The sequence below is a fragment of the Aphelocoma coerulescens genome, chromosome 1 (genome assembly GCF_041296385.1).
Source record: "Aphelocoma coerulescens isolate FSJ_1873_10779 chromosome 1, UR_Acoe_1.0, whole genome shotgun sequence".
Classification (NCBI taxonomy): domain Eukaryota; kingdom Metazoa; phylum Chordata; class Aves; order Passeriformes; family Corvidae; genus Aphelocoma; species Aphelocoma coerulescens.
In genome coordinates, this window is record NC_091013.1 from 18,436,279 (window position 1) to 18,451,402 (window position 15,124).

Sequence of the window (15,124 nt, forward strand, 5' to 3'; positions counted from 1 at the left end):
GGAAATCAAGAGAAAAACAAAAACCAGCGTAATTCAAACAAAAAGTATAATCTCAACTGGCCGAATACTTGGTTTCTAAATATTTTTCAGGTCCATTGAGACCATATACACATAGTATCCTACTGAAAGTCAGCACTGATAATTTGTTGACTCAGTGAGATTTACTTTGGTTATGTTGGGTTGATTTAATTTTTGGTAGTTTTTAGGTGTGGTGATGTTTTGTTTTCTTTAGAGTTGTTTACATAAAAATAAGCACAGTACAAACAATCCTTGTAACTGCATATCAAACAGCCTGCACAAGCAGATGGATAACTGCAAAAGAGATGACAGGAAGAAGAAAAGTTTCAAATCATTTAATAATAATAATAATAATAATTTACCTCACTTTGTAGCTGCTTTTCCAACATCTGCTTATGACTTTCAAATTCATCCAGCACCAGCTTCTTAGAATGCTCCACTCTCCTCAGCTCCACTTGGCAGGCCAGGTACTCTGCCGAGGGCTGGGACAGCTCTACCCCAAAAGGGAAACACTGGACACTCAGACAAAGAATAATGAGTGTGCACCTTTCTACACAATACTCCGTGAATACGTAAAGCTGAATTGATTTTAGGAACATAACAAGGCTTTGTCTGAATAAAGTACTTGGTGATATTTTTCTTCTTCCTTTTACAAAGGGCCAAAATCTTCACTGGTATAGTCCTTTAAGAACTAGACCCTGACTGTCCTACACTAGAAGAAAAATACATATCCTTACCTTACATAACTGTGCATACATCTGTACTCTCCTGTAATCTCAAATGCACATTAAAAATACTTTGTAATTATTACTATTGTCAGGCAAGCACGTAAATAGTAACGCCATGTTCTCTTACCATTATTAACCATACTAATGCTATGGTTAGAAATATTGCACTGCTTTTTTCAGAGGGTGAAAGGGATATCCTTCCATTTTACAGCAACCACTTAATTCAGGATTTCTCCCATATGGACACATAAAAGAAAATAAACTTATGCCAAGGACTGTTTAATTATACCAAACACTAGCTTGGGCTTCATGCAAATTACTAGCAAATATAATACAAAGCAAGCATTTTAATGAAAATTTACTTCTAAACAAATACTTGTAGAGAAACAAGAAAATAAGTCATTCGAACTGACTGTCTCGAAGATGCTGGTTCTCACTGCGAGTCTCATCCAACTGTTGCCTAAGTAGTTTATTCTGCACTTGGAGCTCCAATTTCTCCTCCTTTAGCAAAGGATAGTCTGATACCTCTTTCAGTTTTTCTGTCAACAACTGATTCTGTTTATTTACCAACAGAACCTGGGCCTTCACTGACTCCAAATCCAGCTGCAGATAAAGAACAGTTTAGAAGCTTATGAACCGCTGTACTACTTAATGATTGTTTTTATTTCACATTTTCTTTTTTTATTTGTAAAATACCTCAACTGCACCAATTAGAATACAGGCTTCTTTAAATTCATATTTACTATTACCTCAAGCTCTTTGGTGCGTGATACAGCTTGCTTGAGTTCCTCCTTTTTTGAATTAACAGCAATGGCTTCTTCATGCAAAAGCATAGCTTTCTCTGCAGGGAGGATTACAAATGCTGAATTAAAATTAGTAGGGTATTACAGTAAAAAACTGTATCAGCAGAAAACAGTTTTAAGCTGCTAAGCTCAAAATTGAATTGAAGACATAAAAATGACTGAATGTCATAGACACGCCTTCAAAATTAAGTAAATCATGCTGTATGTATAAATGTATACATATGCATATACACATTTAGAATTAAGTAAATCAAATTCATATGCCTGTGATATATCATTTCTTACATGTCCCTAACTTAAAAGTCTGCTATCTGTTCTGGCTCCCTTCTGCAGGCTCCAATTAAACATCTTGTGCACAATAAATGTCGAAACTGGCAACTGTTCCAGGCTACAGTATCAGAGTTCAGTTAAAAGCCTGAACGAGTTAGCAGGACTCCCGAAGGAAATGGGACACTGAAAATCCAGGAATGCTTTGCAGCCTCTGTGCAAAGCAGCAGTGTATGGTTCCCACTGCATTCTGGACAGCAACGAGTGGCTGAACTGTCACTGTTGCTGAACTGCCACCTGTTGGGATGGCTTTTCTGTCCCTTGTACCACTGAACACCAGGACTGTTCAGTATCAACAGTGGTTTGGCATATGACAGTAAAAGTTCTAGAGATAAACAGGTACTTTATCAACCTCAGACACATGGTTACCTTTATTTTTTTTCTCGTCTTCAGTAACTTTATTGGTTCTGGCTATGTATTCTTCTTTTAATTCAAGCTCATATCTAGAAGCAAAAAGAATTACATATTTCCAAAGGACATGTGTGCACACATGCACAGGCATTTGTGCTAATTCCATTCTTTCCCAAACTAGACCAAACTAGACCCAGACTGTCCTACACTAGAAGAAAAATACATATCCTTACCTTACATAACTGTGCATACATCTGTACTCTCCTGTAATCTCAAATGCACATTAAAAATACTTTGTAATTATTACTATTGTCAGGCAAGCACTTAAGTAATACCACCATGTTTTATTACCATTATTAACCGTACTAATGCTATGGTTAGAAATATTGCACAATAATCACACAGTTATTTATTGACAAAATTAACTATTACAGAGCCACCAAAATGGTTGGAAAGGGCCCTGCCAATCATCTCATTCAACCACCCCCTCAAAAAGGCAGACTATCACCACCTGTACAGCAGGGCAGCTGGGGCTCTTCCTGGCCAAGTCCTGAAAACCTCAAAGGACATATATTCCACCACCTCCCTGGATGATCTGTGCCAATGCTGCACTACTCTTCCAGTAGATTTTTTCCTTATGTCCAAGTTAAATCTCCCAAGCCACAACTTCCAGCCCCGTCATATGAACTGAAAGGTCACATTTGAGAATTCAATAACTATCCTGACAGATTTTACTAGTTTCCAGTTTCTTGATGACTTTTTTGAACAGAGGAGCCCAAACCTGGGCATGGTATTCCTAGCACAGCCCTCCCCAGTACCTTTAAAGGGACACTAAGTTCCCTCAGCCTGCTGGCCATGCTGCTTCTAGCCTTACCCATCATGCTGTTTGCCTTATTTGCCAGAGCATGCTGCTGGCTCATAATCAACCTGGCATTCACTGTAACTCATCCACTTCTTCAGAAATGCAGCTCCTCAGTCAATTCCTTTTCCCCATTTATACAACTTCATAGGACTATACTCTGTCCCAAGCACAGAGCTTTGGAGTTTTCCTTGTTAAAATTCCTAAGATTTGCACTGGCACGATTCCCTTGTCAAAGTCTGCCTGAACTGAAATTCTGCCATTTTTTGTGGAAATGATTCCTCTTAATTAAGCCTCATGTTCAAAGCTGAGGATGCCCTGTGCCCCCATCCAGATGGAGGTGTTGGACAATAAGGGCCCCAGAACTGGCCCCAGGGGTTCTCTGCACACCACCAGTCACCAGCCAGACACTGAGCACTGCCCAGGTACACCACTATTCACAGCCCAGTAGTCATTTAACTGTGCCGTTCCATCACAGTGGAATTTACAGGAGCTAAGAAAGCATTTTACATGACTGGGACATAATTCATGGTTTCAGATATAGCCAAATCCACCCTCCTGCATTTCTGCAAATGGTGCAGAACATTCAGATCCTTCTCCCAAATACAGCATTTAATGTTTACTGCAAAAAAAAAAATTGATTTGCTAGCAATCATCACTACTTCTGTACAATAAATAGTAGTTCTTTAATACTTTTCATTGATGATTTGGGAAAAAAGGACATGGATCTTGTCTTTCTGAACACCTGCAGCATGCCTTAAAATATTTTGTATGTTGATAAAATAAGCCAAGCAGCAGTTTATCCTTAAAATGCTTTGCTTCTCCTCATGTACTGAAAGGACTTTGCAATCACTATTTGTAACTAGCTGTTATAGACTAGATAAAATAAGATACCAAGGTGAGTCAATTAGTTGCATTTCATTGTTCTCTAACAAAACCATCAAATTCTGAGGGACTATTCTTAGCAAAACCTACTATTAACATCTTTGCTCTTTAATTTAAAGACCTACAAACACAGATTACACTGCTCACTGGCTTGCAATAAAAAATGATGATACATCAGTCATTTGGTTTAACTGCCTGAGACAGGTTCATGACATGGCAAGAGCACTTGTCTGCACTGAACTATCAAGAAACCCTTTGAGTGACCAACGTACTACAAGAAAGTACAACAGCAAAGTTAGGGTATACCCACTGCAACACCCCAAAAGAAGTCACACTTTAAGACCAGGTTCAGGCACAAGGTAGCCAATAAAAGAGGGAGATCTATATCAGAGAATTCCTCTTCAAAAATGGGAAAGGGTGAAGGTAAGTCTGTACACTAGTGTGTCTCTCACCCCTTTTCCAAGACACTTGAAGCATCTCTTTAACGCTGATTTCCCCTTCATGCCTCTTCTGCATTCATAAAATGGTCAGGCCTTTTAACTGTGGTCAAAGGAAGTAACTAATACTGCTTCAGATCCTCTTGTCTAAGCTAATGTCACATCTCTTTTCCAGATATCGACACAGAATTTAAACTACAGCAATAATTTAACCTATAACAAAAAGAGAATTATTTTCTATAGCAAGCTTACTAGCAAATAGCTAAGCAGTAATGTAAAAAATTCAATCTGACTAAAACAAAAACATAAATGCATATTTTCAAAGTCCTTGCTTTGCTATGCTTTTAAAGAGATCTTATAGAGTTTATTAATCTGTTTTCATAGGAAATACCATGTGTCCTATTAGACACAAAAGAAAAAATTACTTTAAGAGTTCTGTCTTCAGCTTTTGGTCGTATGTCTCCTCTATGTTCTTCACAGCAACCTCACGACGCCGAAGTGCATCTTCTATAGCTTTATTTTTCTCCTCCTGAACTTTCTGGGTGCTGAAATATCCAGAAATATACAGACAATGATGAGTTATAAAATCAAATCTTTAGTCTGGGGTTTTGTTTCTTTTTTACAATAACATTTATAGACATCAAAGGGTGATGTGCTTGCTTGGAATACTGTAGCAATTTGAAATCATCATCACACTCTGTCACTGTAGTTCATTAAGAACATGGAGATGTGACAAAAACTAAATTGCCCTACTTAAAATTCAGTACCAATCAATTATGCAGCTATCCCGGGTTAACCCTGGCTCAGTTTCCCACACCAGAAACACTTCAGAGGAAAGAGTGCTGAGCATGCTATTCTATCAGCACCCTCTACTGGGCTGATAAAAAAACCCAGGTTTTTTTTAGCGGGATACTCATTTTGCTATGGAAAACAGATGACAAAGTAACAACATTAAGTAGTATTGAAAGTTTGGCCAAAAATGGCTTAGTTACTTTTTTTATTTAACTAAAGGAAACTGATCTTATTAAGTAACAAAAAAACCCCAAAAAAACAAAAAAAACAACCCCAAAACATAGGACTAATGAGACAAAATATCCATGTATGTATCTCATGAGTGTTAGGGATACATACTGTTTTGTTTGGGGGTTGAGCTTATTTAATTTAACCACTTGAAAGTAAACATCTGGTTCCTTGCCTCCAAAGCAATGCTGAACTGTTTTGGTTGGGCGAGGTGGAATAGAAAAAAAACGGAAACATCTTTTTGTATGGGGTATCCCTGCTAATAGAGACAGTATACAATACTGCTCAAAACGTAAAACATAACTTCTGGGATATATAATCTATTTCAACATCACAAAAGCAGAAACAGCTTGAGGCATGCTTTGCAGAAGCATCATTTAGCATTGTACACATCCTTCAGCAACTTACATTTCAAATGCCTCCATCCTTTGCTTCAGTTCAGCCTCCCTGGTCCTTAAGGCTTCAATATCTTTCAACAGACTTTGTCTCTGAGTGTACACTTCCTTTGCTTCTATCTGAATCACAAAACATTATCCTTAGTTTTACTTCACACTTTATACAGGTATTTACTGTTTAACACATTCGAGCTTATGAGGATCTTCTTCAGGGACTGACTGATCTTACTCCCATAAATACCATTTATTACAGTCATTATATGAAATAACATCTAGAATCGATTTTAAGTATTTTTTTTAATTCCCTTTCTACTTTCACTCAGAGTAAAAATGTTTTAGATGCAGTCACTTCTGCCTACCCATAACACTCTTCCTTAAAGATATAGCACTGATTAAAACTCATGTAAAAGGAAAAACTGTTTAAGAAAATTACAGAATAAACTTGTTCAAACACTTGACTTTTTTTAATAAACAGGTTTTGTATGCTCTTCACAAAAATGTAATTGAAGAAACAAATACCAAAACCCACTGATAAAACATGACTTAAAACTGAAACTGAGTGAACCAACAGCCTTTCAGTTTTTGCAGTTTAATTTATAGAACTTATAAAAAAACTGTAAAAGGGATTGTCCAAGTGATGAACATATTAACACCAAAACCCACGTATCTTCCTATTAATAAAAATTGCCTTTTTTGTCCTTAAGCACAAAAGACATTATTTCTCTCAAAGAAAAAATCTAAGAAGAAAATTATGACTTTGCCATATGGACCTTTATATCAACTTTGAAAGCTATGTGCATTTGACAGTGCTGACAGATTCAGCTGCTGTTCCTGGTACAAAAAATAGAGCAGTTTCTCAAGCCACATTTCCTGGACATAAAGTCATCATAGTGAAAGGTTAAATGACTTGACATCTTTAATGTAAATATACCTGAACTCTGTTAAAAGAATCCCCAGGTAAATGATACAAAGTTCTCAGTGAGTGCAGAAGCTGATAAGAGAAATCAAATATTCATACACAATACTTGACAGCTGTGTTGATCTAGTCATTGGTAGGGTTTTTTTTAATTACTGAATTAATTTCATGCCCACAGAATAAGACTGAGAGCATAACATAGATGTATTCTTGTCAGCTTCAAAGGACATAACCATGAAATAAATTCATGGCATGGTGATAAAATGTTTAATATTATAATAATTTATATAGAGACCTGCACAACTGCTTTGTTAACCAATACCACATGTTCTCAGGGAAAAAAAACAAGACAAAGAAAGCCATAAAACCACCACATCAAAGCAAAAATATGGTAACATTTGTGGATGACTATTATTTGGATAGGAAGGTCTACTGCAGATAGCAGGGAGGTGGCAAGGCAAACAGGCAACAGAAGAGAAACTGTTCTTTCAAAAACTGAGATCGGGATAAGCAGTTGAGAACTACATACAAATTATTGTGTGCTGTAGTAACAGTTACTACCCTGGCAAAACACCAAGAGTTAACAGCCCAAAGGAATAACTCGTCAACACAAGTGTTCAAAGAAATGAAATGAGATGCTAGCTTACAGTTAAGATGGTGGTTATTCATAATATTCAATATATAAACAGAAACAGCTTATCTGTACCATACAAGCTATTGATTCCATTTAGAGTCTTCTCAGCAGCTAAAAGAACTTGAGCGTAACTAAAAGCTATGTTCAACTTTCTGCGAAAAAAAAAAATCAGTGATCTGAATTCAGCAAAATTATTAAAACAGATTTAAAAGTATTTCCTACATTTAGATCCCAGCTGGCAGAACTATTCCTTTTCCAGCAATCTCTACTTAGATGTTTAACCATAGTCATTCTTGCAGTTGCCAAATGCATTCCCCTAATTTATAAGAACAAAAGTGAATTCTAAGTTTTCCCTAATAAGCCAAGCAAGATCTGAAAGTAAATCTCCCTAAGATAAAAGAAAATCTAACCAACTCACTGAATCATTTGCAATAGGTTAGGAAAAAAATATTTGGAACATTACCTCTTGTTGCTTTTGAAGCCTCTCAATAGCATTCTTTTCACGAGAAATCAAGGCTTCAGACTTTGCTTGATGCGTCTTCTCTAACTCATGGCGCAGCTCAGAGATTTCTTTCTGGGTCTGCGCTTTCTCCTCCATTTTAATCTTTGCTATTTCAACTTCTTTAAAATGTTCAAGCTTTTACATAAAGGAGGAAGAGAGGGTTAAATAGGGCCATCTTCAAATCAACAAAGACAATTCCTCCTAAGACAATCCAAAATTTCACCTCAAAATTCTTGTTAGGAAATGATAAATTGATAAAAATTAATTACTGTGATAACAGTACCTTAGCAGCACATACTATCTGCATACCTCACATAGTTTTCATGTATTTACCTGGCATCCCAAAGCAGATCTTACACGAAACTATCAGCTTTAGACAAGAGCAGAACAGAAGCCTATGAAGAAAAATGCACTGCAGGAGTGATACTCTGCTTGGAATTAAGGAATGGCCACAGTTTAACTCCTCCTCTGACACTGCCTTTATTCTTGTCCCTTTCCCAAAGAACCACTTTTGACTAGTGATACCAGAAACAGCAGAAACAGACCCACACCCTGAGTTGCTCAGAAACCAAGAAATTCACCAGGATATAAAAAAAAGTGCCAGAAATGGAAAAAAATGCAGAACATGTAACTTCATCTAAAGAAGGTTACAGAAAGAGAAGTCCTGATTCGCTGACTTCTAAGCACAACTGAAAAAAAAGTAAATGCACACAAACAGGAAAACACAATCTTGGAACTACACAGAAGAATCACTGGGAACATGACTCCACACAGTGTGTGAAGAACGGTATCTGTGAGAGCAAATGGGATTATAAAGAATTACAATAATAATTTGGAAGAAAATGGAAAGCAAGCATACAAGACAAAAAATGTGAGGAAAAACTGAGAAAAAGAATAAAAAGAGTATGACAGAAAAACTGTGAGACTGGAGAAAAGATTAAAGAATGGAAAAAGTAGAGTAGGAATGTCTGATCAAGGAATTCAGGTCTGTGGTCATAAATTTTGTGAAAAACTAAAGAAACGGTGAGACAGTACAGCATTACTTGTATATATACAGATTTGATTAGAAATGTCGTACAGTAATTCACATCATGTTGCTAAGTAATTCAGGTAAAGCTAACTGAATTTAGAAGAGATTTACATCTGGTTAAGATTCCCATCTCCTTTGTTACAACTGGTTTGCTTAAACTGATACAAACTTCACAACACACAAATTAACATGCTTTACATACCAAAAAAGACAGAGCCAGTTGAGGAATAAAAACTAAATGAAGAATGAAGGTAGAAGAGAGTTTTAACTCTCCATCCTTCTACCCATCTGGCTGAAAAAATGATGACTACACTGAGTTCTTCAAACAGTTTATATCAGCTAAGTGCCTTTAAAAGTGTGTGGAAGAATTCTGATTATTAGATTATCATTTTTATATCCCCAATAAACTACTGTTCTTGACAGAAATTAGTGAAAAAATATATTGAAATGCAAAATACAGTTGATTTATTTTTTTTTCTATCCAAAAAAACTGATGATCTTGACAAAAATTTATGTAAAAGAAAAAAAAATGTATTTAAATGAAATGCAGTATATTCCCTCTGCTCCATTTTTCAGACATAAGGATTATCAAAGGATTATGTGACAAAATTCTAATCTTATCTCTAAAATGAAGGAAAATTCTCTAGAAGAGCTGTCTTCAATTATAGGAATAAAAAAAATCAAAAATTATTCATAATACTGTCTGTTATGACTTTAGTGTTTCTGTGCAATGCTTTGAAATAGAATGCAAATTCTCATCAGTATTAAAAATTAACTGTCTGTCAAGCTACACAACAGTAACCCATACCTTGCAGATGCTATGCATCATATTGAAATTCAAGCATCAAAATCTCAACTGGGAAGGAAAATTAAAATTGTGGCATAAACATTTCTCCATAAAACAAAATAATCAAAGAGCAGACAAAATTTACCAAATTAAGACAATCAGAATAAGTAAATGTTGTGTTACAAATTAACATCAGAATAAAAAGCTTAACATTCTGTGCACATTTAACAAGAAAGGGGGAATGGCAAACATACAAGTTATATCATCAAATTAACAAGAGATATTGGATTAACTTAGCCTTTTGTGCTTGTTGTAACTAAGGATTAGATGTTCTCTTTCAATTTACCTTAAGTATTAAAAGTTTGCAACATGTAAAGTCAAAATTAATAAACGTCCCCCTCAGATTCATAAACCAGAGTTATACCTTTTGACGCATTTCTTCTTGAAGCTGCTTCTCTATTTCTTTTCTATATTCATTAAGTTTTACTTCTAAAGATTCAAATTTCTGATGCTGAGGATAAGAGTCTGCAAACTGCTCATCAATCAGCTGAAGCTTCTCAGCTATAAAAAACAACACATCCACCATAATTTAAAAACACTCACTGCAGTTACCTTACCAAAGGCTGCAGGAACCTCTTTCTCTGCAGGACATTCTTCAGCTTATCCAAGCAGCACTATCCTAGAAAGACTTGTGTGGCACAACAGCAGAGGCAGCACAGAAATGCCATTTATCTGCTTTATATATACATATATAAACATAAACACCACATATACCTAGGAGAAGGCACTTGGCTGTTTTGGCACTATTTGTGGTATTACATACTCATTCACCCTCTTTTACCATGGGCGGACAAGAATTTCCTTTTGTAAGCAACTTTTAGCTTTTTTGCATTAATATATTAATAACAGCATGCATATTATAAATTCAAGAACTCCAAATCTATGCCTAACTTGCTCACAGAAAGAGAGCATGCATTTACAATTCTGTTCTCCAGAACATATTTCAACAAATAACGTTACAGTCCATTTGTCAAAGGTCTTAGCTAAATGCCTAAGAAAACACACAAATGATTTAAAAAAAAATTCCTATCCTGATTTTGCTTTATTTTAAGAAAATTTTAAAATTCCATGTACTAGTGACAGACATGACCTTTCCTCATTATAACTTTAGGCTGCATTTGAGTAAGTAATGAAATAACATCATTCATACAAAATCTATATAAAGCATATACCAGTATGAAAATACGTGGGGAGACTTGCCTGCACTTACCAAGAGATTCTCTGAAAGGAGGCACTGAAGTGGTCTGAGTTTCTGTGTTATGAGTTTCCCTATTTAGATGATGCTCTGTAAGTCCGATTAAAATTTGCATAAGGAAACCTAGCAAGATCCAACAGATAAGTTAGTTCTGATTTCATACCAAAATGGAATTTGAGCCTGTAATTAACACAGCAATTTTCAGTGTACAAGAAAACCTATCTGATTAACAGAAAGAACAAGTATTTCAGTAAAAATCAATTCTTATGAACAATTATGGTTTTATTATAAGCATAATCCGGTCCATCTCAGTCAGCAAAAGCTGTACTTTTGCAACTTTTCCTCCCATCCATGTCTCTTGACTCCCAGGATCAGTTGAGAGTGAAGATTGTTAGTACTTAACTATGAGGCCTTTAGGCAACAGGGGTTTTTGAAGATCAAGCTCCTTTAGGTAATACAGTATAGTTAGGTTTTTTCTTGCAGATGTAAGAATTATTTCTTACATAATACAATGGAAAGTCAATTAAATCTGTAACTTTTGAAGTATATTCTGCAAGCTAATACAATGTTATAAAGGCAACCCAAAACCTGAGTTTTCCAAAGTTAGCATGAAAAGCTTCCAAAGAGCATTATATGTAATACCTGATTACAGATTTTTCTCATATTTCTAATGTACAAGTAATTTATTTTGTAAGTGAATGTTAACAGTTAATCCACAACACAAATAAGAGATGGATAATCCTGAAATACAACATTCATCATCCTGGTGTACTGCAAGTTTCAAAATCCGACTAAATCCAGATTACTCCATACCCACACACACTCAAGAAATCTGATTTTTATTGCTCACATCTTAACAAAAATGAAGCTAACACAATTATCCTTGTCTGCATCACATGTAAATATTTTGTACCTTTATTTTCCTTCCGAGTTCCTGAAGTCTGTAAGAAAGGAAAGAGGTTTTAGCCAGTCTATTTTCATCACCACTGTAATTTAAGCTTATTTTCAAAATCAATATAACTTTACCAGTGACTTGTAAAGACTGGATTTTGGATTGATCCTCATCAATTGAAGAAGATCTTGCATAGTCCACAGCTTTGGGGAAAAGAAAGATCATTTGGAAAAGGTTAACTAATTTAAAATAATTTCAAGTATGCAAACAGCACTATTTCACAGTTGTAGTTTTCCATTTGCAAAAGATCTATTTACTGCCTGTAAAATCATTTTCAGAGGCCTGCTGTTCTGCATTTACTTATCTTCACTACTTCAGACGTACAGCAGCCAGCATGTAGCTTCATCAGCAGCTGAAGCCAGGAAAAGAGAGTGTTTTGTTCCCTCCCTACCCTAACATGTCCTTGCTACTTTCCTTGTCTCTTTTCTTGATTTATTATACTAATCAGATGAGCTCACTAACCCAAATGATGATTAACTACTCACCAGGTCAAAAAATTCATTTTCAGTTAGAAACAACTTCACCCTATCACACACTTAGAAGCAAAGGAAAGGGAGGGGAAGGACTGCCCTTTTCAGCCACACTTTCTAGTTACAACAGCTTGAACTGACCAGGAACCACATTTTCAGGGAACTGAATGGCCAAATGACCTTTCATCAGGTTCAGTTCTCAAGAGCTCTGCCACACAGATTGTGGCTGCACCTTTCCAGAACAGCACCATTAGCTTATTGCCAGTTTAAAGTATTCATGAAAATGACCCTGAATGATGGAATGTTTTGTGGAGGTGCTCAGAGGCTGTACCTATCTTTGTATTCCGTATCACAAAAAATGATTTTTTCAATTGTTAGAATATGACAAGCCCCAGAGAGCAAAGACATCGTGGAATAGGCAAAATACTGAACTTACCTTCTTCTTCTCTAATCCACTTTCTGGAAAGAAAACAGAAAGTGAATACTCGTAGCCACATCTCTCTAGATGATCTGCCACCAAACTGTTGGAAGCAGTGGTCAAAAGTGAACTGTCTTCACTTGGAACCATCCGTGGCTGAAGTTCTCCACTCAAAACTGGGTGCATTAGTTCATGGATTAGCTGGTTTCGGAGCTGTGTCTGATACAGAAAAAGACATTGTATTATCAGTTTACATGTGATTCAATGAGAGTTTTAATCTTTCAAAATCCACAGGGAGCCTCAGTTTACTACAGAACACAATAGGGCAGACTAATTTTGGCAAAAGCTAGACATGCGCTATGGACACCATGCCTTTCTTCAAAGCCCTCTAATGGTGGATACAGTGAACTCTGACTTTCCCTCAAAATGTATCAAAAACAGGACTGAAAAGAAGTTCCCAGGCAAGAGCTCACATAAACACCACTCTAGGACCCCCAGCTCAATTTTCAGATCATTGCTTTCCTGTTTTCCTTCTCTTTGGCTTAAATAAAGCCTTCCTGATGTGGCATCCATTTCAGGTGTTCTTGGAACCCTCACTGGTCCTCCTTTGAGTCTCATATCAAGAAGCTGCTCAAGCCATCACAAAAGTAGATGTCAAAATAAACAAAAAATTCCATGCTTAGGGAAGCAAAAGAGTACTAACCAAAAAGACCTACAGGCACTAATAATAATTAAATGGCATTTTAAAATTATTTACTTGCATTCTATGAGTTACAACAGAGAAAAAAGTAACCTAAAATCAGAAGATCTCCCCTCCATAAAAGGAAGAAATAATTGTTTTCATTATACAGTTATATAAATTGTTTATACAAACCACTTACAGGAAAAGATCATGACACAAATAGTGTTCTAAGCTTTCAACAACAGGTATGCAACAGTGACACAACTAAATAAAGAGGCAGTGTTTTACCAAAATGCAACAGAATACTTACTAAAACTTAACAAAGCTGGATCATCAGACTAGCCTGATATTTTAGCATGGTTTTCAAGAAAAATTAGGCTGACAACAAAATCACAGAACTACAGAATAATCTGAATTGGAAAGGATCACTGAGTCCAACTCTTGAACACAACTGAAAAAAACTGTTTTCCTTATTAATTTCTGAACTTGTCCAGTTTCAACCAACTTCAACAGAGGTGATGTTGTCTCAAAAACAACCAAGAACAGCAACCTCTTAAACATCTTGTGGCAAAGTGCAGGTGGAAAGCACAGGGCTAAATCCCCATCCCTAGTACAGAAAAGGAATGCAGAAATAACTTTCTAGACAACTAAAACAAAGCAGGAAAATGGACTTAAACCGGAAGTCACCTGATAGAATATTAGTTAAGTTAAACAAGAAATGGTTTGAGCATTGCAAGCTTGGTATGGAAATGAGTAACACAGAAACAAATCATCCTGAACAGTAAAGTCTTGGCTATAGGATTATCGATGATATTTTTGAAATATCTTGATCTTGAATTTTTTCCCAAGACATTCTCCTGAACGAGCAGACAGGGACAAAACAGATGAAGTAGTTTCAAAACAGAATTGTAGTATTTTAGAAGTACTCTTCATATAGCATGTTTACTTATCGTAGGCAATAAACACACCCAGTGGCCTAAGAGATCCCTTCCTATTTTATATTCTAATTTATTGTTCTCTCCCCTGCTTGTCCTTTTTTTTTTTTTTTTTTTTCCAAACATGGATATTTTCAAAGACCTAATACAGGCTTTTAACCTTCCTGAAAAAGACTCCGAGGCCAAGGTATAATGAAAAGCCATTCCGTTTAGGGAGAACCTTGTATATGGGGGGGGGGGGGAGAAAAACCCCAAACACAACACACCCCACACACACCCCCCGAATATTAACTAGGCTGTGGCGAAAATAATAGTTTGGGGGGAGCGTACTCGGCATGGCTGTCAAGGCTCTCAATGTTAAAGCAGTACAGCGGATCACAGGGAGCACCTGATGAAAATAAAGCACACCTTAAGTGTGTCCAGTACGCCTCGGCTCTTAAAAGTCTGATACAGCCTTTTCCGGAGCTCCTCTTGGGACAATGTCTCCCTTTCAACCGAAGCCATCCTGCCCTACAACACCGAAACAAAAAGGGGCATTATTAACTCGCAGCTCGACCCACAGCTAGCGAGACACCGAGCGCTCTCGCCGCCCCCGCCTCCCCTCAGCCCGCTCGGGCTTTCCCGGGGCAGCCTCCCGCTACCCACGGGGAGAGCGCCGAGGCCGGGAGCGGGGCCGGGCTCGGCGGGGCCGGGCGCGGCTGTGGCGGCCGCTGAGGCGTC

At 36.8% G+C, this 15,124-nt stretch overlaps 1 protein-coding gene across 3 annotated transcripts in view; it reads right to left on the minus strand.

The window, feature by feature from the left end:
- The window catches only part of OFD1 (OFD1 centriole and centriolar satellite protein), a 29,928-nt gene extending 14,813 nt beyond the window's left edge, over window positions 1–15,115 (minus strand). For 2 of the 3 annotated variants that reach the window (XM_069003342.1, XM_069003351.1), the window contains exons 1-13: window positions 14,813–15,101; window positions 12,806–13,006; window positions 11,974–12,042; window positions 11,861–11,888; window positions 10,963–11,070; window positions 10,117–10,253; window positions 7,837–8,010; window positions 5,837–5,943; window positions 4,834–4,953; window positions 2,246–2,319; window positions 1,496–1,587; window positions 1,160–1,349; window positions 381–511 (exon numbers count right to left, since the gene is read on the minus strand). In XM_069003342.1, coding sequence (XP_068859443.1) covers window positions 381–511; window positions 1,160–1,349; window positions 1,496–1,587; window positions 2,246–2,319; window positions 4,834–4,953; window positions 5,837–5,943; window positions 7,837–8,010; window positions 10,117–10,253; window positions 10,963–11,070; window positions 11,861–11,888; window positions 11,974–12,042; window positions 12,806–13,006; window positions 14,813–14,908 — 1,527 coding nt within the window. In that variant the 5' untranslated portion in view covers window positions 14,909–15,101. Of the gene's footprint in view, window positions 1–380; window positions 512–1,159; window positions 1,350–1,495; window positions 1,588–2,245; window positions 2,320–4,833; window positions 4,954–5,836; window positions 5,944–7,836; window positions 8,011–10,116; window positions 10,254–10,962; window positions 11,071–11,860; window positions 11,889–11,973; window positions 12,043–12,805; window positions 13,007–14,812 lie in introns of all 3 variants that reach the window. The other variant, XM_069003332.1, reaches the window with a different exon arrangement.
- Window positions 15,116–15,124: the final 9 nt, after the last annotated feature.